The 25,214-nt window shown below is 47.5% G+C and overlaps 1 protein-coding gene across 1 annotated transcript; it reads right to left on the reverse strand.

The window, feature by feature from the left end:
- Nucleotides 1–5,148: 5,148 nt before the first annotated feature.
- On the reverse strand, nt 5,149–20,089 carry KLF11 (KLF transcription factor 11). Its single transcript, XM_058835062.1, has 4 exons — nt 19,902–20,089; nt 17,303–17,557; nt 10,048–11,041; nt 5,149–8,088 (listed from the first exon to the last, which is right to left on the reverse strand). Exons 1-4 carry the CDS (start codon nt 19,941–19,943, stop codon nt 7,784–7,786), a joined length of 1,596 nt encoding a protein of 531 aa, XP_058691045.1. The 5' UTR covers nt 19,944–20,089; the 3' UTR covers nt 5,149–7,783.
- Between the last annotated feature and the right edge of the window lie 5,125 nt (nt 20,090–25,214).

A 25,214-nucleotide genomic window follows, 5' to 3' on the forward strand; every position in this document is an offset into this window, starting at 1 on the left:
AACCTGCAGAGACCAAGCAGGATGCATCCCTGAGGATGGCAGGTGGGACACCTTGAGGGGGGCACGAGATCACACCCCTGGCACACAGACTCACAGCCCAGCAGCCTTCAGCAAGGCTGGACATTGTGCTCTGCCTGGGAGCTGGGGAGCCACCAGGCAGCCCAGGGTGGGCAGGGGGAAGGGAGCCAACCTCCCACAAAGCTGTGCATGCCTGGGGACAGGAGCTCCCAGCACACCAGCTGGGGCATGGATAGGAACAGGGATAATGGTTTTAAACTAGAAGAGGCTAGATTTGGGTTGAACATAAGGAAGAAATTGTTCAATGTGGGGGTGGTGAGGTAGTGGAACAGGTTGTGAATGCCCCATCTCTGGAAGTGTTAGGAGCCAGGTTGGATGGTGCTCTGAGCAACCTGGTCTAGTGGAAGATGTCCCTGCCCACGGCAGGGAGGTGGGACTAGATGATGATCCTTAAGGTCTCCTCCAACCCAGGCCATTCTATCATTCTATGATAACTTTGGTGGCTGGAAATAGCTGGATTAGAGCTATTGTCTAATAGTCCCTGCATTGTTGGGAGAAGTTGGGTGGGCCCTCTGGAGCAATAGCTCTCTAACTCTCCTGGAAAAAATCCAATTTTGAACCATAGCACTTCTTTCACAAGAACAGTAATTTTTAGATCTATTAATGTCACTGATCTATGGCAGGAACACAGTTTCTCTGCAGTTTATCAAGAGTCCACTCACCAGATCTCCCAGAGCTTGTGTTATTTTTCAGCAGCTCTCAAAGACCTACTGGGATGAACAGAATCTGCCTGTGGAGAGCAGAAAAAACACAGTGACCCCAGCACCACAGGGAACCACAGTACTCTATATTCTTTTCTAATCACTTATAGTGGTTTAGATTTTCTTTGAACTTGGATTTCATTATTTCAACTAAGACCTTCCTTCTCTCATGGTCCCCAGAGTCCCTGGCACATGTGGGGAGGTATTTCCATGTGCTCAGTCACAGCCCCCCCTTCGTGAGGGCAGGGCCAGTGGATTGCTGCCTTTTTGGATGGCCTCCAGTGACACAGCAAACCAGAGGAAAGCCACGCTGCTGTCAGACCACGCTGTGACAGGAGCAGGCAGGAACCAGGGCTCTGCCTCCCCCCAGGTCACTCTGCACGTGCCCTGCCTGCCCCTAGAGAGAGAGCTTCTCTCTCTGAGGCTGCATTTGGTGACTGGCCCAGGTAACAGCTCTACTGTCGCCCTGAAAACTGAAGCCTTCTGATAATGTCTTTGTAGTTCTAGTGACTTTCCCATGGAAATTCTATAAACATAAGCTGTTTATCACATTCTTTCTAAGAAACATCTTTTGATGGATGTTTCGCATGACCAGTGTGCTTGGGAAGGTGGTAACTTAATTATCCAATCCCTGGTCATTGTCAAGAATCTATAAATACTGGAGTCAGAGAATACAGGTTACTTCTTTCCTGCTCTAACACTGAGAAGCATTTGTGTGAATCATTTTGTGTGCTTTAGCGACACTCTACAACCCATTTCAGACTCTCCTAAGGGAAAGCCTAAGTATTCACAATTACAGAAGCTGACTAATTAGAAAGAACACCTAAACTAAACATACTGTTAGACTGCAAAAAAATCTCCCTCTACTGAACACAGCCAAGCACTGAGCTCCTTTATAAAATGAGCATCTAAAATAACCAAGAGACAAGCACATTTCTGTACCTGGAACAAAGGTGCAGTGGGTTTCACAGATAACCTTTTCACCATCACCAACATAAAAGGAGGAGCTGCAGAAACACGGGAAGGGCCAGAAAGGAGTGATGCAGCTGAGACAGTCACTGCAGCAGGGAAAAGGTGCAAGAAAGAAGTTTGGGGATGCAAGGAGGGACCTCAAACTGTGGTATGGTCTTGTAGGCATTCTCTGTGCTGTAAAATGATGTGTGCTCAGCACTGAGCTCAGACCACAGAGCCAGCCAGCACAGACAGCTCACAGCCATCTGTGTCATACCATGCAGAACAGGATGGCAGTACCCAACCAGATTCCCAGTCTGCCCAAGAACTGATGGGGACTGTGCTCCTTCCTCTGTGCCAGACCTGCACCCTGCAGCACACCAAAAAGGGACAGGGGCAGTGGGGCTGGTGCCTAGGAAGCCACAACTGCAGTTTAATTACCTGGTGTCAGTGTAACTCTGCTTTTGGTCCATCCTTTGCTCACAGAAAATAGGGCACTAGATCATAGGTATGGAAGCATTAGCTGTGCCCACAACAGATTCCAAGAGAAACTTCTTGAATTAATGGGGTTTTTAAAAAAGGATAATTGCACTATAGAGATCACTTTGCCACATCTCAGGGAGTGAATGCTGACATCCAACCAGCTGAAGTATTGGAAGGTTTGTTTTCTTTTCATGGTGTTTCTCTATAAGCATCATCATCAAATCACAACTGCTTTGAAAGACAAAAAAACCATTCAGCTTGCCGGTATTTCCTGCCAGTAAAATAGTTTGTTGGAATTAAGCAGGGTTCTGGAGTCTCTTATTTATAATTTTGGAAACTACCCTCCTGTTCAACACCTGCAGCATAAAACAGGATGGCTGACAATGGCTTTTGAGCTGACACTGTTAGTCTCCGTTAATAAACCAGCAGAAGGCTATTACTTTTAACCAAAACACCACATTATTTATCTAACAACGACAAGTGCTACATGCTGCATTTTGCACTAGCCCAAAAGGAGCAAGAGAGCCTTGCTGAGACAGTGCCTCTACCCCAGCAAGGGAGCAGCAAGGAGGGCACAGTGACCCACAGGCCTGGAGCTGTGCCAGAGGAACCGCATGGAGCTGCCCACCACATTTGCCTGCTGCCTGGCACAGACCACATCCACAGCAGGGCTCCCCTCACCTCACTCTGGACACAGGACATGGCAATTATTTGCACAGAGTGAAGTGAATTAATGTGGGCAGTGATAAGCAACAGAAAAAAAGTTACTCTGAACTCAGGAGATGCTACAAGAGAGACAATTAAACCTAAGGTATTCTTCCCATCTGGGACAAACTCTCCCAGGAAAGGGTATGCTCCAGCCTCCCCAAGTTTTATGCACGTTTTAAGATGTGCCCATTGCCTTCTGCACACGTTAGCACATAAAAGTTATCAATTTCCTTCTACATCTGAAGACTGAAACAGAAATGGGGAAGGCTGCATTTGACAGAGGATGTCAGGACAGCCTGGACTGTGAGATGTGACCGAGGCTTTGCAGCTTCCTTCTCCCTGGACTTTCTCACCATTTCCTCAGCCTGCAGGTTGCTGGGTTTTGAGTCATGATTTACTCTTGCTGCAGACGTGGAAGCAATTTGCCTTCTCACAGCCAGAGCCTGCCTGCCTCAGGCTGCCTTGCCAGACGTGAATGGAAGGTAAACAGGCAGATGGGCTCACAGATTAAACTTCAAAACCGGTCAGATTTATCCCTGCAGATGAACTCAAGCCAGAGGCAACCCTGGGGCAGGACTCAGCTCATGAGATGACAGATGAAGGATGTTGAGTTCAGCTTTCACAGCTGGAAAGGGAAAGTTAGCCAGAGCTGTGGCCTCAGCTGGAGGAGCACACCAAGCGTGCAACCACCCCTCACCGTGGGCCACCTGGGCAGCATCAGAATGGATTCACTCTTCCAATGCCCACACTTGAAGAGGATCAGTGCCCTTTGGTTTGCAGGACAACTCGAGCTGGTGCTCAGCCCACGGTTTGGCTGTACAACCACACGGCGTGGTGTGTGTAACGAGCAGTGCCACTCTGACTGCAAGATGAAGCATTAAGCCAACAGACATGCTTGACCACAAATCCATTGTCCTTTATAAATTATTCCTTTTGATGGATTTAGAATGGCTTCCAGACAGAAAAGCTTGCCCCCAACAATGCTTGTGTCAGTGAAGGGGTAGCTGGGAAGGCTGGGAAAGCTGTATGCAGGCTGTTTCCTCTCACTGGATGAAGCGGTTCCAGATTCCAGCCGCATCAGGATGTGGACTGAGTGCATGTCCTGGCAGCACAGAACATCTCAGCCACATCTTGGGTCTAAGGAAAAGCACAAAGGTGAGCACAGACTGTGAAATCCATTGCCATGTTTCACATAAACAAAGCCGGGGAAACAAAATAAAAATCAGCAAAAAAAACCCCAAACAAGTATTCTTAGGAGTATAATTGGATGTTCAGGAAAGTCCTTCTTGGAAAATAGTAGTAAGGACAGGTAGGACATCTTCCCCTGGGAGACAAATGCATTGTGGCAACCTGCAGAGCCCAGGGGCCAAAGTTTGTGCTGTTCTGCCAGAGCATTAAACCTGCACCTAAGCTTTCCCTTCCAGCTGTCCTCCTGAGGGGGAAGCAGAACCATCCATGAGATGTCTTTTCACCTTCCTCACACTTGCAAAAACAATGTGCTCTTCTGTGGACAAAGCCTTGAGTCACTCCCTGAGGGCTCTGCCTGCAGACACTGAGCCACCTTGCAGTGCAAGGCTGTGACTAAAAGCTGGAATCATTACACCTTCTCCCTTTCTGCTGGAAATAAACATTCCTGCAGTTCAGGAACAGGTCAGAGGGAAACAGCACACAATGAAGCCTTACCTACATAAAAATGTAGGTAGTTGCTGCTGTCACCATCACTGAACACCTCCTTCCCAGGTGAGAGTGGAAGGTAACAACCAGCCTGCCAGAGCCACTTCCCCACCAGAGCAGGAAGAACTGGAGCTAGCACAGCCACCTTTTGAGTTAAATTCTCGTCTCTGCCTTTTTTCCAGCATTCACTCCATGAACAGCTTGTGACACTGGCAGCACCCACCACATCCCTTCTGCTCACAGCTGCTGGAGGGCGGGCTGAAGTGGTGTGGAGCTGGGAGCTCTTGCTCCCAGAGAGCAGAGAGAAGCCCCAAGGCCTGGTGGGGGTGTGCACCTTTTCCCAAAAACATGAGACAAGCGGTGTAAAATCATAAACAAGTGAGCACTGATCAATTTACAACAGGGTCCAAAAAATCCTGCCTTTACAAATTAAGTGGATTAGCAAACCCCAAAGTCTTCCACTGGCCTAGACACACAACCTAATCCTGAAGGATTTACATAGTTCTGGAATGGATGCCTGAAAATCCATGATTTTTTTATAACTAAAAACCAGTCACGTTACATACATTTTATTTAATAAAAGTTAAAAACATGTACAAAAATGCAGTTCCATTTCCTTAAAATATAGGCTCAAAATAAAAAGACTGAACAGTAGAGTTCAGGCAGTAAAGTGCAAAGACAGCAGCTATGCCAGTCATGCTTAATCCATAAATAACCCTTACACAGCAGGAAGGAACAGACAGAGCAGACACAGCCACACCGCGGCACAGCTATTCACGCACATCCACAGGAGAATGAGCCACACATCCCAGAACAGGCTGCCAGGAATTGTAGGCCAGGTACACCCAGACAAGGAGGAAGCAGTTGCTTTTCCACATCATGACACACATACATGACACACTTTTTAGAAGTCTGTATTCTCCAGTCCACTGTTGTCCCCCCCATAATGCAACAAACATGACAATTTATATAATTATGACACGAGTTTCCAAACTGTTTTCTCAGGTGAGCACCATAAATGGTCAGTCTGTAAATAAATGAAGTGCTAAACCGGCTACTAAACTGAGACAGGACATGCTTCCCCTGGTTCAAAGCATGCAAAAATAGCATCCAAAAGCCAGACTTCTAGTTCTAAGGGATTTCTGAAGAAAAAAAAAACAAAACAAAAAAAAGAGTAAGAGCAGCAACATCTCTTTGTTCACCACAGAAACTTGGAAAACTGGGTAGCAACAGAGAACAGCAACACCACAAGGATGCACTTCACCAGGAAAAGGTTCCAAGCAAGCCCTTTAGAGAGTCCAAAGCAAGGTTCACACACATGCTCACCGGCACAGGACACTGGGGCAGTGGGATTACAGCACGTGTCAGTGAACAGGGTGTGGGCCTTTATAAGGTCAGGCACAAAAACTTCAGTACACTTACCACAATACTCCAATTTAGTGCAGTTTGAAAACTTACTACTGTTAATTATAGCTATAGACTTTAGTGTAAAAAATAATGACAATCTGCTGTAACTGAAGCAGGTCTCTGCTGATTTCAGGAGACTGCCAGTTGAGGTCAGCAAGTCAGCACTTACATAGATGAGATCCATGCTTTGCTCACACTGGGAAGCAAGACCAGCATTTCAGAACAAAGCAGTAAAGAGAGACTGCATTCCTAGTTATCCACAGCTGACGCATATAGGAAAAAGAATCCTCAGTGCTCAGCTAAGCTTCAGTGCAGGAGTGGCTGAAGGGAGAAGAGCCCAGAAGGAATAAGCACCCCAGAAATATTTAATTCAGTGGGGGAGCTGTCTCCCAGCAAAACACCTGGTGCTTTGCTCTACTGTCAGCTCTGCTACAGTACATACACACTCCTCCCGTGCCAGGGGAGTGGAGCAGTCCCATTGTGCTACTTTGGGCATTTTGTTACTGACACCATGCCATTACAACACAGCACTCCTGCAGCCACTGGCTCCATTTCTTAACTATCATTACACCTTGTGTAAAAGAAAACCCATTCAACAGGGAGAGTGTATTGTTTAATAGAAAAGGGTGATTTTATACAAAGTACTGTGGAGAAGTATAAGGCCACATGAAGAGCATCATCAAGTTGACATGGTGGCTATCTTAACTCAAGACACAGTTAGTACTTCCTCTGGTGCATTGATACAGGTAAAAGAAAGCCTTGAACAATCTCCTATAAGGTGCACAAGCATCCACAATACAAAAAAAACCCTTTAATTTTTTATTTCTCCTCTACTCAAAAAAAATATAAAGAGAGACCCACTAATTTTTCATGGGCTATCTTGCCATTTTTGCATTTTCAGTTTATTTTGATATGTCGGTTTAGGAGGACCAAAAATAAAGCAAAATTTTTAGTGTCAAAATTTCTAAACAGTGTTTGTGCTTCTACCTCCATCAGAGCGGTCTGGCTCCTCCAAACTTTGCTCCAGTGGAGTGTGGACCTGGGAATGCTTCTACCAACAGCCACATTGGCTTCTACTTGCAAAGGGTATGAATTCATAAAATGTTGAGGATTTCAGCACTTGTATTCTCAAATAAAGTCATTTGGTTTGTTTTGTTTTAAAAATGACTGAGTCACTTTGATCACCAATGTACCTGCATAAGGAGGGTGTAAGAGCACTAGCCCATTGCAGGATCAGTATTTGCAAGTGTGAAAACACCAACCAATATGAGTTATCAAATAGTGTTTACAAAACACTCTGAATGCAATAGTTTAGGTTTACTGAAAAGAGTTTCCAAAACTCTGGGTCTCATCCAGCACAGCCCTAATGCAAGTAATTTGCCTGCATAACAAGACCAAAATGAAGAAATACAAAATATATTTGGTATAGAAAATAGTACTATAAAAATTAAAAACCACCCTGTTTTACTGTCCATCAAAATATTAACAGCAAGCATTACAAGTAACTTTTTTTAACCTATTGCCAAAATAATTTCCAAGGAGTTATACTTTCCTGAAGTGCTGGTGATTGCAATTGCCCAAGTACTGAAAAAAAACAAACAGGGAAGGGACGAGGAAATACGATAGATTTCTCACATAGCACTATCAAACAGAGGACCTAAGCTGCAGGAAACTAAAGTACGCACAAACACGGGGAAAACAAAAGCCATTGCCCATTCTGCTGTTGCCATCGGAGCTCTTCCTGATCTTCAGAAAGTTTGCAGGGAAGGTGCTTCTTCACTCTAGCCCTGGCAGACAGGTGATGGCACAGGGACGAGCATACTCAGAGCGCTGCTGCTCTTGGGTTTCTCTGCTGTGGCAATTCTGCTGAGTTTGCCAACCTCTGTCTGCCAGCTGGGAGTCTTCTTGGTGGTCATGTGGCGGCGGGTGTGCTTCGTCAGGTGATCGCTGCGCATGAAGCGGCGCTCACACACCGGACAAGAGAACTTCTTCTCCCCCGTGTGCGTCCTGCGGTGCCGTGACAGTTCATCCGAGCGGGCAAACTTCTTGTCACAGCCGTCCCAGTTGCAGCTGAAAGGTTTTTCTCCTGCAGGACATAAAGGAAGCATATGTCACTTGTGAGAAGCTGTGCTGCAGTCTTATCAAAAAAGAACTAACTTAAAATCTGCCTTGCAGAAACCAGTTCTGCAGAACTGCTCATCTGTGTGGTCAACATAGGATTGAGCTAAAGTTCTGTTCCAGAGAAAAATAATAGGTATAATTTCTACCTACTTCCTTGTATCTCTCTTTAAGTGTTCTTTAATCAAGTCTGGTTTTTCAGTTGTCCAAAATCCCAGTTTAAAGAAATAGAGCCTTCATAAAGCTGCCTCATCCACTGACTGAACTAGAAGCAAGCCCCTGCCACCATCCCCGTGTACGTGCATCTCTCTGGCTGCATCATGTCATCCAAAAATACTGTGGGCAAACAGGAAGCCTGGAATGGAGCCTCGGGGTCCTGCTGCTCCAGTGATCCAGACCCCCACACAAACACACACCAGTGAGCACTGCCAAGGCAAAGCCTGCCCTGCCAGCCCCCCACAGACCAGGAATGGCAGCAGTCAGCAAGGCTGCCCACATCAGCTGCTGCTCATCGTGGGCCATGCTGAACATCCCACCTGTCCTGAACAACCACAACTGCAGCTACTGAGCAACTCCCACAGAGCTCCAGATAAACATCTACCACATGGCCCAAAGTTATGGGGACACTTTGGAGCAGAAGAGAAGGGACCTGCAGAAAGGAAGCCCCACAAGAGTGTTCTTACAAGTACAGAGAGTAAAGTCTGTGTCTGCTGGATGCGCTGTCATCCAGATAGTTGGTATAAAGGGAAAAGGCAAAAAAAGAAAGCAAGCTGAACTACTCTTCCTCCTGATCCTGTAATGGGAACTCGCTAGTGGGGGGTCAGTGTGTTTCACCTGCCATTGATGTCTTAATCACAATACAGGGGCGCACACACACACACAGGCTCCCTATGGATCAGCACAAAGCAAGCCCCTTGCTGATAGTCTGTTTATCCTGGAGCACTGGGTTTAATTCAGCAGCCTCTCAAGCCAGAAGCAGAACCATCATTCTACCTCTGAACTATGGTTTACAAGAATTATCAGCTTCATGTAGAGGTTAAGCTCCTTCCCCAAAGGAACAGTAAAGACAAGCTGCCAAACTAATGCAAATCCTGTCACACAAGCTGACATCCAATAAACCAGTGACTGTGGGTTAACAGCAGGTAGGGGAAAAAAGTCAAGGAAAACCAAAAATAGACAGAATCCAATTCCAATACCAATCTTTCACAATGCCTATCCTTCAACATCAAAAATAATCCCTGAGAACTCAAAGTTATTTCTAATTTAACAAGATCCCAGAACTAGAAAAAGGATAAGTAAAACATATGTAGACTGTTTCCACACTGACCCAATTTATGGAGCAAATCCGTTCATGTTAATTGCAATTAATTTTCATTGATCTCTAAAATTCCCTCCTGTAACTGAATAAACCGTTACATTCCTGTAGGAGCTCTGCTTCCTAACACAGCAGCCCAAAATCTCAATGCATTCCCATTTAGCCTAAACAAGACTCTGGGAGAACAAAAACAAAAAAGCAGTTTCTGAGTGTCTCTCTTCTTTTACTCATGTAAGGATTAAGACAAACTACCTGTACTTTGTTTTGCTTACACCAGACCTCCCTGTGCTCCAAAACAAGGGACTTGCACAATTCATTTCAATCTAGTCCAGATGGCAGGATTCCACTTAGACCTAAACACAGGCACACGGACGGCAAAGCTTCACTCCAACTAAAGCCTGTGAAATTCAGCTAACACTACAGGGTCAGCTGAGGTCTCAGAACAAAGTATGTGTTGTTTTCCTTGTCCATGGAGCACGAACATCCTTCCAGCCCCGAGATGAGCAGAAGCTTCCCCATCACCTGCTTCTTCCCTTTCCCACCCACCTCCCATGAAAAACGTGCATTTCAGCACCCCAACACCAGCCAGCGCCAGAGCCCTCTCGTACGCACCGGTGTGGGTGCGAAGGTGGGCTTTGAGGTGGGAACTTTTGAAATAGGTTTTCTTGCACCCCGGGAAGTCACAGACGTAATTCCTCCGCCTGGAGAAGTCCATCTGGGGGGCACAGGTCTGACCAGAAGCGATGAACACGGGAGCAGGGGCAAGGGGCAGTAACTTGGTGCTGCCAACAGTCACCACGGTCTGTGGGCACTGCGGTGTCTGTGTGACAGCGGGCTGAGGAAGAACCAACATGACAGTCCCCTGAGGCACAGAAGGTCCCATGAGCACAGGCTGGGAGAGTGGGGCTGTCTGCGGTAAAATAGGTTTCATGGGAGTTGGGAGTGCTGGAGCTGAAGGCTTGACATAGGCATTGATCATGCTGCTTTGTCCATTTAAAGGGATCATTTGACAGAGAACTTGGGGGCTTGAGACAGAGGCAAGTGTCACTGGGGTAGCTCTTTTTTGCAAGTCATTGTCACAATTCTTTGGTAAGTGGGTTTGCGGCGAAACAGGCCGGACTGGTAGTTGCCCTTTATTGGTCGCAATATCACTGGAGTCATGTGCACAAGGCTGATGCACTGGAGAGGTTTTGTTGATTGAATCATCCGCAGCACACGTGTCCTGTGGCAGTCTGGAATGTTTTCGGTCATCCGCTCCACACCAGTCTCTGGAAGTGCTGTAGCCTGAAGTTACCTTTGTTTTCTCTTGCACAGCAGGAATGTGATGGTAAGCAGAACTATCACCTGTGTGACGTATGACGCTTGTTGCCATGGCCCTGCAAGGCTGAGGTGCAGAGGATTCAGAGATCACTGGCTTCTGACTGCACTGCTGCCCCACACTGGGAACAGATGGCTTGGTTATGGGGGAGGCACTGGTCACTGATGTGACTGAGCAGGCAGCTGTGTTTGCCATGACAGTCCTTGGTTTGGAGTAAGTGACTTGCGAGGACAGGAGCGTAGCTGCCGACATCTCAACCAAGTCAGGGCTGTGCGGAGGAGTCATGCACTGCAAAAAAAACCCCACACCAGTATGGATCAGTGTAATTCCATAGCATAGTTTTCCCCTCACCCAGCACCTCAGAATGTGCCTCTCAGGACAAACTGAATAAAGCATACTGCTGTGGTTTAATCCCAGATGGCAACCAAATCCCATGAAGATCACTCATCCTCCATCCCCAGATAGACGGGAAGGAGAATCAGAAAAAGCTAAAATCAATGGATTGAGATAAGAACAAGTTAATAATTAACAAATACAGGAAAATACAATAATAAAAATATTAATTGCAATAAAAAGGCAGATAAAAAGAGCAAGAAATAAGGCCCAAGAGAAACAAATGATGCACAGTACAACTGCTCACCACCCACCTGGCCTGACCCCAAGCAGTGATCAGCCCCTTCTGGTCAACTCCCCCCAGTTTATACACTGAACAGGATGCTCTATGGTCTGGAATATCCCTTTGGCCACTTTGGTCAGTAGTGTTCTAGCCATGCTCTGTCACAGCTTCTCCTCCTCACTGGCAAAGCAGGAGATGCTGAGAAGTCCTTGGTTGCTGAGCAGTGCTTACTCTAAAACATCAGTGTGTTATCAACGTTATTCTCATTTTAAATCCCAAACACAGTACTGTATCAGCTACTAGGATGAAAATTAACTCTATGCCAGCTGAAAACAGGACAATATCAACCCCATATTCTATGCCATTTACATCATGCCCACATTTTTTCAATATATCCCAATTAACCATCATTACTTTTCCTCTCTTTTGATAGAGGTATCATTCCCTTAGACTACTGCCATCCCTCTAAAACATCTGTTAAGTTCATTCATGCATCGCTTTGGGCTCCAATTCATAGCAGCTCTTCAGGGCAGGAGAGGTGGTGTCTCTTATGTTGGATTGCTGCCTACTGAAGTCATTTCACATTCCATCACTGCTGTGTTTGTCCAGTTTCATCAGTTTGTTCTTCATTAATCTGGGTGATTCCTACTGTAATACCCTTGGTGTTGCATGTAGCCAGCTCAGCAGTGGTGACATGAGTGTTAATGGCAATTAACATCGTACAACCCAAATCACTGGCTATTCTCACACAGAACCAGATCCCCTGGAAACAAACTCTGGACCTCCCTATCCTCCCACATTACCCACCAAGTGCACCCAGGTCCTTGATCAAAAGCAATCCTGTGGTTGGGTTTGTCTTTGCCTGATGCAGGAATAACTCAGATTGTTTTCCCCAGAAGCTTTTCTGTGTGCACTACAGGGACTTTACTCGCTTCTACACTATGTACAAGTTTTGCTTGAGCACAGCTGGCCCAGCTGGCAGATCCTCTAGTGCTGACTGCCCAGGTGGCCTTTGCTAAATGTGTATCCCATTGTACAAAGGTCCCACCACCCACTGCTCTCAGTAACAGTCTGCTCCATCATTCAGTTTTCCTGGAGACTGGCACATGATAGGGCAGGTGATAAACCCACACAGTGCCATGCTCTTCAGCCCAGGTGTCTGTGAGGTTGTTTTGGAGATGAGTCCCCTTGTCTGGCTCAGTTCTTTCTGGGGTGCCATGTTGCCGTAAGACTTGCTTTCCAAGGCCCAGGACAGTGTTCCAGGCGATGGCATGGGGCATGGAACAGGTTTCCAGTTATCCAGTGATTGCTTCCACCATCATAAGCACACAGTGCTTGCCTTGGTGGGTTTGTGGTAGTCCATCTGCCAGGTGTCCCCATATTTATATTTCAGCCATCGTCCTCCAAACCAAAGAGGCTTTAACTGCTCAGCTCAAACAACTGAAGTGTGTGTTTCACAACTATGGATAGCCCTACAATAGTGTCCATGGTCAAGTGCACCCTGCGATCATCACCCCATCTACATGTTGCATTTCTTCCTTGATAGCCTCAGACGTCATGGGCTCACCAAGCAATAAATAATTCACTCTTGTGGATCTTGCCAATCCAGATCCACCTGAGCCACTTCAATCTTAGGTGCCTCATCCAGCTGTTGGTTGTTTTGATGTTCCTTGGTGGCCCAACTCTTGGGTACATGAGCGTCCATGTGACATACCTTCACAACCAGGGTCTCCTCCCAGGCAGCAGTATCTTGCCACATGGCAGCAGCCCAGATGGGTTTACCTCTGCTCTGCTTCCATCACTGCAACCACCACCACAGGGCATTTGCCACCACCCATGAATCAGTACAGAGATAAAGCATTGGCTGTTTTTCTAGTTCAGCAGTGTCTAAAGCAAATTTTCACCTCCACAACTCAATTTACCTTCTCCTTCAGCAGTTTTTGTCATTTTTTGTAGGATATGCCACAGAGCTACTTTCCATCTTCAATTCTTTCCTACAATACAGCAGGAATCATCAAACATGGCATATTGTTTCTAATTTTTTGGTAACTTATATAACAGTCTTTTCAGCATGTCATCTTCTCGTCAGGTGGCATCCAGAAATCTGCTCTCTTGTTAATCCCAGGAGTCTTGAAAGCAATCGTGATGACTGAGGTTTCCTATCTGAGCACCTAGTGTGACCAGCAAGACCACTGATTCCACAAAGCATCAGCTACATGATGTGTAGGAGACACATCCTCTGCACATCCAGCCCAGCCCCAGAAATCAGGATGCCAGGGGGACCTGTGCTTCAGACCAGTCACTCCCAAAGCAGTTGGAACCTTTCTGTAAGCTGCCAATACCTCTTTTACACCTGGAATACAGTGGGCTTCAGACCCTCTGTACCCTCGACTCCAAAGCCCTAGAGGTTGACCCAATTCTCCCCTGGTGCTTTCTGCCACAGGTTCCAGGTAGGGCCATTTTCCTTGGCTGCAGTGTACAGAGCACATTTTTTGTATCTTGTCCTGCCTGGACTGGCCCAAGGGCTGGGGCAGAGTTAATTTTCTGCATGAATTATCTCCTGTTTAATTTGTTCAAAGGCTTGTTGTTGTTCAGGGCCCCATTTGAAATCATTCTTCTTCTGGGTCACTTGACAGAGAAGGCTGACAATCAGACTGTAATTTGGAATGTGCATTCTCCCAAATCCCACAATGCCTAAGAAAGCTTATGTTTTTCTTACTAGTTGGTAGAAACATAGCTGTTATTTTGCTAATCAAATCCATTGGGATCTGATGATATCCACCTTGCTATTTTACTCTTAAAAACTGGATCTCCTATGCAGGTTCCTGGACCTTACTTTGTTTTCTGGCAGCTTTCAGAGATATTTGTACTGTTTTCTTCCCCTTCTTAAAATCTTCTGCTGCTGTATTGGCCACAATGGTATCATCAATATATATATATATATAATATATATATATATATTATATAATATATATATATATCAAGTGTTCTGGAACTGGATCAGTCCATGGCAAATGGACTGGAATGGTCTGTCTGGGGAGGTGGTGGAGTCACCATCCCTGGATGTGTTTAAAAACAGACTGGATGTGGCACTCGGTGCCAAAGTCTAGTTGTGGTGTTAGGGCAGGGGTTGGACATGATGATCTTGGAAGTCTCTTCCAACCTAGTTTTTCTGTTGAATTTTGTGGAAATGGTTCAAATTTTTGCCACGTGGGCTGGGCACACTGACTTTGTCTGGATCTGTGGGTGCCTGTGCCTTGCTCATGTCCTAATAAACCCCCTCTGGTACAGCTAATTACCTCAGGTACCAGGTATCTCTCCCCATAGTAGCCCACCTGCCCAGGTGACATAATTTCTTTCGTGAAGATACACCTTTCCTTCACACTTGAGCGAGCTGCCTCCAGAGGCTGAAGACTTGTGTCATTTTTCCAATCACCTCATCAATGCTCTCTTCCCTAGGAAGTCATCCCAACTGCTTGGCTTCCCTATCTCCTTATCCAGGCTACTGGCCCCACTGGAGCAGCAAGGTGAGAATGTGTACATCTGCACAGCAGCTGAAACCTCTTCACATGTCCCACAGATCCCTAAGGGATAGGGACTGAGTGGTTACCTCTCGTCTTGCCTCTTCCTGCATCCAGTTTTTGTGATGGTCCTGCTTCATCCTCCTTTACTAAATGAGCTTTTATGTACATTTCTTCTTGTGTATGAGGACAGCTGATAATAGTACAAGCTCGTCCTCTGGCTCAGCTGCATCATCCCTTTCTGGGGTCTGAGTAGTCACACGTAATCATGATGCCAGAGTCTGGGAAGCCACAAACAGTTGCTTAACCTTAAACAAGACCTTAACCACATTCACAGTTCCTGGTCATTCACAGACTGTGCTGGTTTCAGGATACTAAAAATTTCCAAAATTCCCATGCCTGGAGAAAAAGGAGAAGATTATGGGTATCTTCCACACAGGCTGGCTCTCCGAGGCAAAAAGGCAAATGCAGTCACTATTAGCAGTTTCTAATAGATGATTCCCCAAGTACAAAGGTGATGGCAGAGGGGCTGAGAGTATGAAAACCAGATCAGTTTCAAGGCCAGGAGTTCTGTGCTATCATATCCAGTGATAGGAAGTACAATAAAATGATAAGCTTAGCCCAGACCCCAGAGATGATACCACAACACTACAGCAAGTAAATTGTTACATAACACAACTCTGATAGCAAATAATTCAATACTGTGATCAACAGCTAAAAAAACTAATAAGATGAGTCCTGGTAACAAATTTGTTTCAACGTGGTCTGGTCAGATCTGTCATGGAGGAGAATCAGAAAGATAAAACCCACGTGCTGACATAAGAACAAGTTAATAATTGAAATAAAGTAAAATATAGTAACAACAATTGTAATTGTTATTACAGGGAGAGACCAAAAAGAGAGAGAGCAATAAAACCCAAGAGAAATAAGTGGTGCACGCTACAATTGCTCACCACCCATTGACCAATGCCCAGGTCCTTCCCAACATCACTGGTCATTCCAGTTTTTATGCTGGGCATGACACTCTATGGTATGGAATATCCCTCTGGCCAGCTCAGATCAACTGCCCTGGCCATGCTACTTCCCAGCTTCCTGTGCACCTCCTCACTGGCAGAGCATGGGAATCTCAAAAGTCCTTGGCCTGGGGTAAGCACTGCTCAGCAACAACTAGAACATCAGTACGTCACCAGCATTATTCTCATTCTAAATCACAACTACTAGGAAGAAAATTAACTTTATCCTAGCCAGCACCATGACACTACATTGCCTTATCTCACAGCCATTCTGATTATGCTCAAAAGCATATTAATAAAAGGAAGGCAATGAGGCAGCTGTAAACCTGCATAAACACTGCAAGTATACTCACTGCATCACAAAAAAAGTCTTTAATTCCTTTCTCCTCAGTATGGGCACAGCTATAAGAGGCTATAAGTGGAATAAACAGACCAACAATAGATAGCAATACCCTACCTTTCCATTTCAAGCTCCCAGCAAGCCCTAGACTTTTTCTCAATGGTTACTTCATCATCTCATGGCTCCTTTTTAGATAAAGACAAATAAAACTGTTCTGTCCCTTCTTATTTATCCATTTTTCTCTATGCTGATTCCCTGCATCACCTCTCCTTCCTCCTATATCAGTGAAAAGTATCTCCTGTGCTGCTCAGAAGTGTCAACACTGAGCACCAGGAGATACTATGGCAGCTGCTTGTCAGGCTGCCCTTATCTCAGCCTCTTTCCTCTATTATTCCCCTTTTTCCTGGCAACTGCATACAAGAAGCGTACTGATTGAAATGGGCCTTAACCATCTAAAACCTTAATGGCACCAAGCCCTTTTTTAATACCTACTTTTGTTGCAACATAAATTGAAACAAAAGAAAAAAAATTTGGATTCAACCAACATTAGTCAGCTGAAGCAGACCAATGTCTGGAGAAGTAACAGACTACATGTACAAACACATAGTACAGAAACTAATTAAACTGCCTATTTCATAATGGTAACGTGTATTTTCTCTTAGACCAGTGAAGTATAATATTGTCAGGGGCCTTTTTTTATACAGTGCTTGCAGATAACTTGATGCCAGATCACCAAAGCTCACTCTGCCATTCTTACTCAAAGTGCTCCAAGAAACCTACAACAGTCATCTTGACATCCCTGTCATATCCAATAACTTGTCAGCAAGGGCTTTCACACCTAAATTTAACAAAAGCCTCTGTATTTGCTAAACCAGAGAAAGCAAAATAAAACAAACTCAACATGCTCACCTCACTACTCTGTGCACGCACACACACACAACACAAGCTGTGACAAAGGGACACCTGAGCAAGCCTGTCTTTTCCAGCCAAGTTAAAGCATTGCAGGGTTGTGACATCCAGGTGTAGGGCATATTTATTTTGTGTTCATGCTTTTCTTACCAGTGTCGATAGATAGTCCTTTGGTAATTCAGATGTAGCCTCGGCGTGCATTGTGAAATCCCCAGAATCCGAGAAGGGCGTGAGGGGCCTTATCTTTAATATGTCACCTTTCTGCAATCTTTGACCCCAGGAGCTCATACAAACAAGGGCTTCAACAGCTTCAATGTCGTTCTGCTCCAAGGTGCTGCAGGTAGACCTTTCGCTGTCATGACGTTGCCGTTCACGGATAGACTCATAGATGTCCACAATGTCAACCTGAGTGTAATCAGATTACTGGCTATTAGGACAAGTCAGAATACAAAGCTGACACCACCCACACACTGTCTGCTCACAATGAAGGTCATCTGAAACACAACCATGCTCATGGCAAGACTTTAACCAATTGGCTCAACTCTCACTCTCCTCCCAGCAGCTCATCTCCACATTCCCTTCTCTTAAAAAAAATAAATAAATAAGGAAGACATGTGATTTTCCAGGTGAAGAATAGATCTGTGTGTGGCTCACATTTCCAAGCTTACTTTCCTGGATCACACTGCTCCGAACAAACACATCCCATGCTTGCATACAAGCAAAAAAGGAAAATCCTGACTTCCAACCTTGTTTAGATGAGGTTGTTTCCTGAATCCAAAAGACTATTCAGCACTAATCTCATTCTGGAAACATTTAGAAGATAAATTTCAGCTCCCAGCAAGATGCTTTAAGGTATGATCACTGACTTGGAGTACTGCACACATAAAAGTATTTTAATCTTATTTTTAATAGGGAAGCCAGGATGGAGAAAAGATGGAAGGAAAATAGTCTTCAAAGTGCAGTAGGAACTGTTTGCATTGTACTTTAGAAAGCTCTGATACTACATAGGTGCTAGGTATGTAAAATGCACTCTGAGTAACATGAGGACAAATAAATCATACTGATTTTTTTCTAATTGCGAGCATCACAGAATATTTGTGGGTGCATGTGTGTTTGACTTCTCTGCAAAAGGATATCCAAACTTCACAAAGCTCTCACAGTGCTTGGCAGTGGCTCCAAAAGCTATCTAGGCTGATGGGTTATTACTCACATGCCAGCTCAGTCTCAACTAGGCATCCAGACTCTTCCAGGCTTTAAGCACACCAACTAACTTGAAGACTGGGATTTAGAAGTGTGGACCAAGCCTCTTGAGCCTATTGCTGTTACATAGAGTGTTTATATACTGCAGGAAAAAGGTTTTAATATAAAAGGCAACACCACACCATTAGCATGGCCTCAAGCCCTAGAAGGAATTCTACTCATTGGGTGACAGCATGTACACTAAGTCAATGGGTTTTGTTACCGAGTTAAGTAATGTGGGATGATCCTCATTCAACAGTGTCACAAAGATGTAAAGCTGTGTTTACACTCTAGGGATGTGCAGGCAAACATGCTAAACGTAATAAATCAAAAATGCTGGTACTGCACTCACAGAGGATTTTCACCTAAAACACGAGGTGAATGATTCAATCATGTCACAATTCAGGGGCTGGAAGGAGTAAAAACGATTAACACCTTGGAGACAGACTTCTAAGAATTTCCACTGAAAAACAATGAGAGGAAAACACAATTCGTGCCTGCAAGCCTGGATCTGAACTGCCTGTCACACCGGGGCCACGCCAGGCAAGGCTTTGCACAGCAGACGGAGTCTGCCAGGGTTCTTCTAAGTGTGTCTGCAAGCAGCCAAGCCAGCAGGTTTATTTTTTCCAACCCTATGCTTCAGAAGAGCAGCTTTCCCTAAAGAAACATGAAACATGCCTAGTTTCCTCAAAAAAAAAAAACCAACCTCCCAAATCTAAAAATAAACCCTCACAAGAAAAGCTCTTTCTGCAGACGAGCGCGGCAGCCTGGGCTCCCCGGCTGCTGCCAGGGAAATGGCCAACGCGCCGTGCGCCTGTCCTCACATCACCCCGCCGGGAACTACGTGCGCGGGATGCAGGCAGGATGGGGACGGCCAGGGACTTGCGGGGAGCGCGGGCTGCGGGCGGGATGAGGACAGGCAGGGTGGAGCCGGGCAGGGCGGCTGGCTGGCGGGAAGGATGGGGCAGGGGCGGGAAGCATGGCGGGTGGGCAGGGAGATGCGGGCAGTGTGGATCGCCCCCGGGCAGGAAGGCGCGGGCAGCGCGGGCTGCAGGGGGAGCGGGCGGGCAGTGCCGCGGGGGCAGCGCGGGTCCCAGCGCAGGGCAGCGCCTTCCCCCGCCCGCGTTCGCCCCAGCCGCTTCCCGCCCCACGGCGGCTGCCCCGGGCCGGGCGGTGCCACCGAAAAGAGGATGGCGCGAAAGGAGGAGAAGGGCAGCTCCCACCCTGCCGCTGCCGCCGCCCCCGCACGGTCGCTGAGGGAGGGAGGGAGGGCCGCCCCCCTTTCCCTGCAGGTGACGGGAGCAACGCCCGCTTCTGAGGGCTCTGCCCTGGCACAGCCACCCCGTCCCCGCTGCCCAACCAAGCCGCTCCCCGCCGGGTGAGTAGCGGTCCCTGCCGAGACCGTGACGGTGCCCGCACTCTGCCCGCCACCGAACACGTGTCCGCGCTGTACGGCCGCTGGATTCCCACACCACCCCCTCTTCCCTCCCGCCGCCCACCCGGTGCTTACCGCGGGCGCATCTCCCATGTCCGAGCAGGGCGAGCCGTGCATGGCGCGGCTCGGGCGGGCGGCGTTGGCGGCGGTGCGCCCGGGGAGCGGCAGCGGTGGGAGCTGCACGCACACAGCGGCGGGAGCGGCACCCGGGAGCGGCACCCGGCAGCGCCGCCTCCTCCCGCCCCGCCCGCCGGGAGCGGCGCGGCCGCGCGCTGGGGGAGCGCTCCCAGCGCTGCCTGCGCCGAACAGCGCGGGGGGGCGGCCCCGGCCAATCAGCGCCCGCCGCGGCCCGCGCCCAGCCAATGAACGGCGGCGGGCGGCGTGATCGCGGCGTGCCGGCGGGAAGGGCGGCGCGTGGGCAAGGCCGGCGGGAAGGCGGGGAGGGGGCGGGGCCGGCAGGGGCGGGGGAGCGCGCGCTGGAAACTGGGGGAAAGGTCGGGAGCGGGCGGCGGCCGGGAATGCCCGCGCGCGGGGGGGCGGGGCCGCCGCTTTTCCCCTCCCCCGCGGTGCGTGCGGCGCGGCACGAGCGCTCCCGCCAAGCGGCCGCGTGCGCGGGGAGCGGCACCGCTCCCGCCGCCAGCTTTCCCGCCGAGGTGCTGCCTGCCACATGCCATGGGAAGCGGATGGGCCCCCGCCCGGCCACGGCACTGCTTTGCCGCATGGAGAATTTGGGATTAGAGATAGCCCTAAACCCCCTCCCAAAATCCATGAAGGGTCAGTGTTGCAGATCGTTGGATCCAGTGGTGTTGGAAGGCCTCCCCTGGGCCAGCCCAGCATGTGCCTCTTGAAAACCTCCGAGTCACAGCATATATTCTATTAAAAAATACATATTCTTCGGTTTTTCCTGTCCTAGCCCTTGTTTTCGTTACCCATTGGCAGCTGAAGTGCATTGGGCCTATGACACCCAGCAGGATTTGTGATTATACTGAGCAGCACCAAGTGCTGGAAGTGGCAGCACCGACCACAGCTAGGGCAGCTCCACATCCCAAAGCTTGGGATGGGACAGGAAAGACCTGGGTCCCCAGGGAGGGGTCAGACCCGTGTCCCCTGGGACAGGACGGACGTGGGTCCTGCAGGCCTCTGATAGCTGCTGGCCTTGCCAGCACTATCCCAACCCACCCTGCCCCCTCCCTTGTGCTTCCCTGACACAGAATATGGACAGCAAAAAGCATTTTGTCCTGCTGAATTATCTCTGTTTGTTCCTTCCCTGGTTTCTCAAGATATTACATCCTTAAGTGTCCCCACAGAGAATCGTCTTGAATCTCTGGGCTTCTTCTGCTGTCAGCTTTGTTTTGCCACTGGGATTTATTTTTTCCATTACAGCTCTTCTGAATCCCCGTCCTTCCCTGTTGTCTGTGTAGTTTCTAAAGCTTCACCACACTGTGCTCATCCCTGCTCTCCATTACTGCACATTTCATGTGCTTTCCCAGCACTACCACTTCCCAGCCCATCAAAAAGCAAATAAAAAGGATCTCCCTGGCCAGCGCCCTGTGCGGTGCGTAGGTTACCAGCAGCTTTCTCTCCATATATGCATGGGACCTGCTGTGCTGGAGCCCTGGCTTCTCCTGTATGATGGTAAGGAAAATGCTGATAATTCAAACTACAAATTGAGTTCTAACATTAAAGAGTTCTGTTCGCAAAAGGAAACCAGTTGTGTGACAGAGAATGAAAAAAAAATCTGTGAAAATGCCATCAGTGACTAAAAAGCACAGTTGAAGTAGCACAGTGGGGACACAGGGTTTGTGCCTCTCAATTGCATGGATCCTTAAAAACAAAACCTCTAGGGAATTGTAAAACTAGGAAATTACTGTTCTATTTTGCATGCTTTACAGTTCTGCTGTAGTTGGGAAGTGACTTGTGTTTGTCTCCTTGCTGCTTGTAGTAACACATGCAGGTTCTGCTCAAAGCACTTACTCGCACAGCCTTAGTCATTGACAGCAGAGACTTTTAATTGAGTAATAATAGCATCTGAAGGCAGCACAGCAGCCTCGCTGGGGAAGAAGCAGTCACAGGGAAATAGAGTAGAATCATTTCTCCTGACTCCCAACAGGGTGTTTCCCATGTCACACACCACAGACTCTGCCTACGTATTCCAAGTTCCCCAGGGGTCCTTGCTACAGCTCATGGATGCAAGACCAGTTAAAAGAAGTGATGTTACAGGTCTGTACTCTGACTTGTGCTAAGGGGAAAATGTGCTTGATTATGTTCCCCTTGCTGAGCTAAAAATTACAACTGAAGTTTTTTAAATAAATCCTTGAAACTCTTGCCCAAGTCACCTGGTTTGCCTTTTTCTGCTGCTGGCAGCTGAGGCAGTGTTAGATGAGGAAGGAGCACCTTCATCCTTACATTGAATATTGAACCCCACAATGCCTGAGTCCCCAGCCCTGGCAGCCTTAGAGCTTCTCCTTCTCTCCCGACTCCTGCTTCTCTCTGCTTTCTTTACCTTCCCAAGGCGAATAATAAAGCAGTTAACATTATCCTGCTTCTTTATACTTGTGCCTACACCCACTGATTTCCCCACAGGTTTCACCCAGCAGCACAACTTCCTGAGCAATGCACCAGCGAGATCCTTGGGATGATCCACGCTGGCTGCAGTTTCCCTCCTTGGAGGTAGTAACCTGGAACAAAGCCCAGGTATCCTCTGTACTCCATTCCAAAGAGCTCAGAGGAGCCTACCCATGTCAGTGACTGCAGGATGTCCCTGCCCTGCCTGGCTGTGGCAATGTGCTCTCCCTCCCGGCAGAGCCATCCTGCACCAGCCCCTCCCGGCCCCAGTGGTGCTGCTGCTCCGGGATTCTCTGGATCCGGCTCTCCGAGGACCATGTGGTTTTATAAAGGCCTGTTTAACTCAGACCGCTGGCAAACACTTCAGAGAAAAGCTTGCTTTGTTGGAGATAGACAATGCCTTTGTTCCGAGGTAGGAAGGAGCAGATGAAAGTGGCTGCAGTGGAGGGTTGAGAAGGCTCTGCTCTGGTTATCTTATCCTTTTGGCTGGGATGACAAGAAAGAATCAAACATCCTGTGTGAGTAGCAGGGAAAATAATAATGGAAACTGAAAACAACAAAAGGTCGTGCAGGCAGCTCTCCCCCATTCCCTTTTTGTAGCTAATTATGCCATAAACCATTCAAAAGAGACTGAAGGGAGAATATTACGGGCTCAGACAGTTTTCCTAATATTTAACAATAGTTAAAAATAGACCAAAGCAGTTGTCTGGGGTGCAGCTCTACAGTTACTGCATTTTGGCAGCAGCATCTGGTCTGGCTGCATACAGCAGCAGGCTACTGTAGCAAACACACAGAGCGTAGCAAATGAGAGCACTAAATAAATATAGATAATTAGAATCAGAGCTGCCATGCAGGGGCCGTGAGAAGATTCATGGGAAGAAGTGAAAGACTGTCATAAGATGCATGTGGTGAGACTTGTGTAAGGATGCATCTCTGCCCCCTCTCCCTCTGTTGTGAAGGACAGAGCAGTCAGAGCTGCCACAACCCCAGACTGTCCCAAACCACACTTGCTGGGCAGACAGCAGGAGCAGAAATGCCCATCAGGGAGGAAACGAAGGGGCTCAGCCAGGTGGTGTCAGCAGCTGATGGAACTGGCAGCAGCAGCCCCTGGCCAAGGGCAGGAGCAGGACCAGAGGGATTCACCCAGGGAAACAGCAGAGATACAAAAGGTATTTAGAGTTATATACAGGGTATCTCTGAAAAATACTGTGGGGAAAGGGATTTAAGGGATATAACCATGAAGAATAGAAGTGGGAAGATAATAAAAGAAAGCAGGCAGACCAACAAGGAATATTTCTTGGTAGAACAATTTCTGAGTGTAAAAGTGATGATGAATCCACGGGCTTCTACAAAGACTGTGGCCCAGCTGAGGCCGGGTGTGTGAGAGGGACGATTTGGGGAATTTGCTGGGGAGGCGCCGTTCAGCCGCGGGCGCTGTCCCCACAGCGGGGACAGGGACAAGGGCAGCGCCGGACAGCGAGTCAGAGCGAAGGGCAGGGCAGACGTGCCGTCCCCCCACACTGTCACACTGCGTGTGGGCCAGCTGCCCAAGGGGACATCTCATTTCTGGCTGCGGGTATCGGAGCTCGGCTCGCTGCCTACGTGTCTGCCAGCAGGGACAGCCTGCGACAGCAGCCTTCGGCCAAAGGGAGCTCACAGCCACGGGCCTCACGTGCTGTCCCCAGCTGCTCTGAGTCAAAAGTCAAATTCTTCCTCGCCTGCATTTTTCGTGTTCGCTTTCAGAAGCTGATTAAGCTTTTGGTCATGGGTAAGCATCCAAGGAGTGGGGAAGCAGCCGGCAAAGTGTAAGGAAACGTGGCCAGGTTACAACAAAAGAAAAGGCTTTAAGAGAAGAGCCACAAAATCTGTTTCTCACTCTATTTTGGACCCAGTGTGCTGATAGAATAAACACACACTGCCAATTTTTTTTTTCTTCACTCCCAAAAATATGTTTCTACACAAAAAAAATAATAAATATATATATATATATATATATATATATATATATATATATATATATATATATTAGCTGCATCAAAGACTTTGTGAGCCCTGGCAGTACTACAGGGAGAAATCACCACTCAAACAGATATGAGTAGGTGAAACATAGTGTTTACTGAACTAAAAGAATCCAGTCCATAAATATTGATTACAGGTGTGGTCTGCCCACAGGTCCACTGTCATAGAAATAAAAAAGTGACAGTGATAAATGTGACATACTAGTGCACCATCTGCTTGCTTGAGTGCACCATCTGGTTTTTGTACTGCTGCTATTTGTGCCCTGATCCTATTTTAGGGGCACCAGGAGATGGATTCAAAAACCAGCAAAAATTAAAATTACATGCTATTTATTTATTGTTCTGCTTAAGAAGATGTGTTAATTGTTTTCACTGTTCCTTTGACCTCAGCATTACTGTTAGCTAAGCCTACCCATATTTTCTGACACAGAGTATATTAAAGCATTAGCAATGCTGATGGATGTTCCCCTCGTTTGATCATCTCAGGACTTGCTGGGGCAGCTATCAAGCCTATGTGCAAACATATATTTCATCCTGAGTTGAATTCCACATGTTAACAAACCTGCAGTGTTTCCATGCAGCACTCAGGTGCTGGAAGACATCCTCTGTGACCAGGGACCAACTTCTGGACCTGTGGACATGGTTCCTAGTGGGGGTGATTGGTACCACAGGGGTAACAGTGGCCTGGCATTGGCAATGGCTCCTCCAGTACCAACACTGGCATCTGTCCTGGGACATTGTCCATGGGCACCCAAGTGTTGTGCAGCACCAAGTACAGAATGGTGCCAGGCCCCAGGGAGGGCTC

This window comes from Poecile atricapillus, chromosome 3 (genome assembly GCF_030490865.1).
Source record: "Poecile atricapillus isolate bPoeAtr1 chromosome 3, bPoeAtr1.hap1, whole genome shotgun sequence".
Taxonomy (NCBI): Eukaryota; Metazoa; Chordata; class Aves; order Passeriformes; family Paridae; genus Poecile; species Poecile atricapillus.

Excerpts from the sequence above, each read along its gene's own strand:
- KLF11 (XM_058835062.1), bottom strand. The coding sequence starts at position 19,943 with ATGCACGGCTCGCCCTGCTCGGACATGGGAGATGCGCCCGCG. Across the intron at positions 17,558-19,901 it reads ACATGGGAGATGCGCCCGCG|GTTGACATTGTGGACATCTA; the intron begins GTAAGCACCGGG and ends GATTACACTCAG. Across the intron at positions 8,089-10,047 it reads CCACCTTCGCACCCACACCG|GAGAAAAACCTTTCAGCTGC; the intron begins GTGCGTACGAGA and ends TATGTCCTGCAG.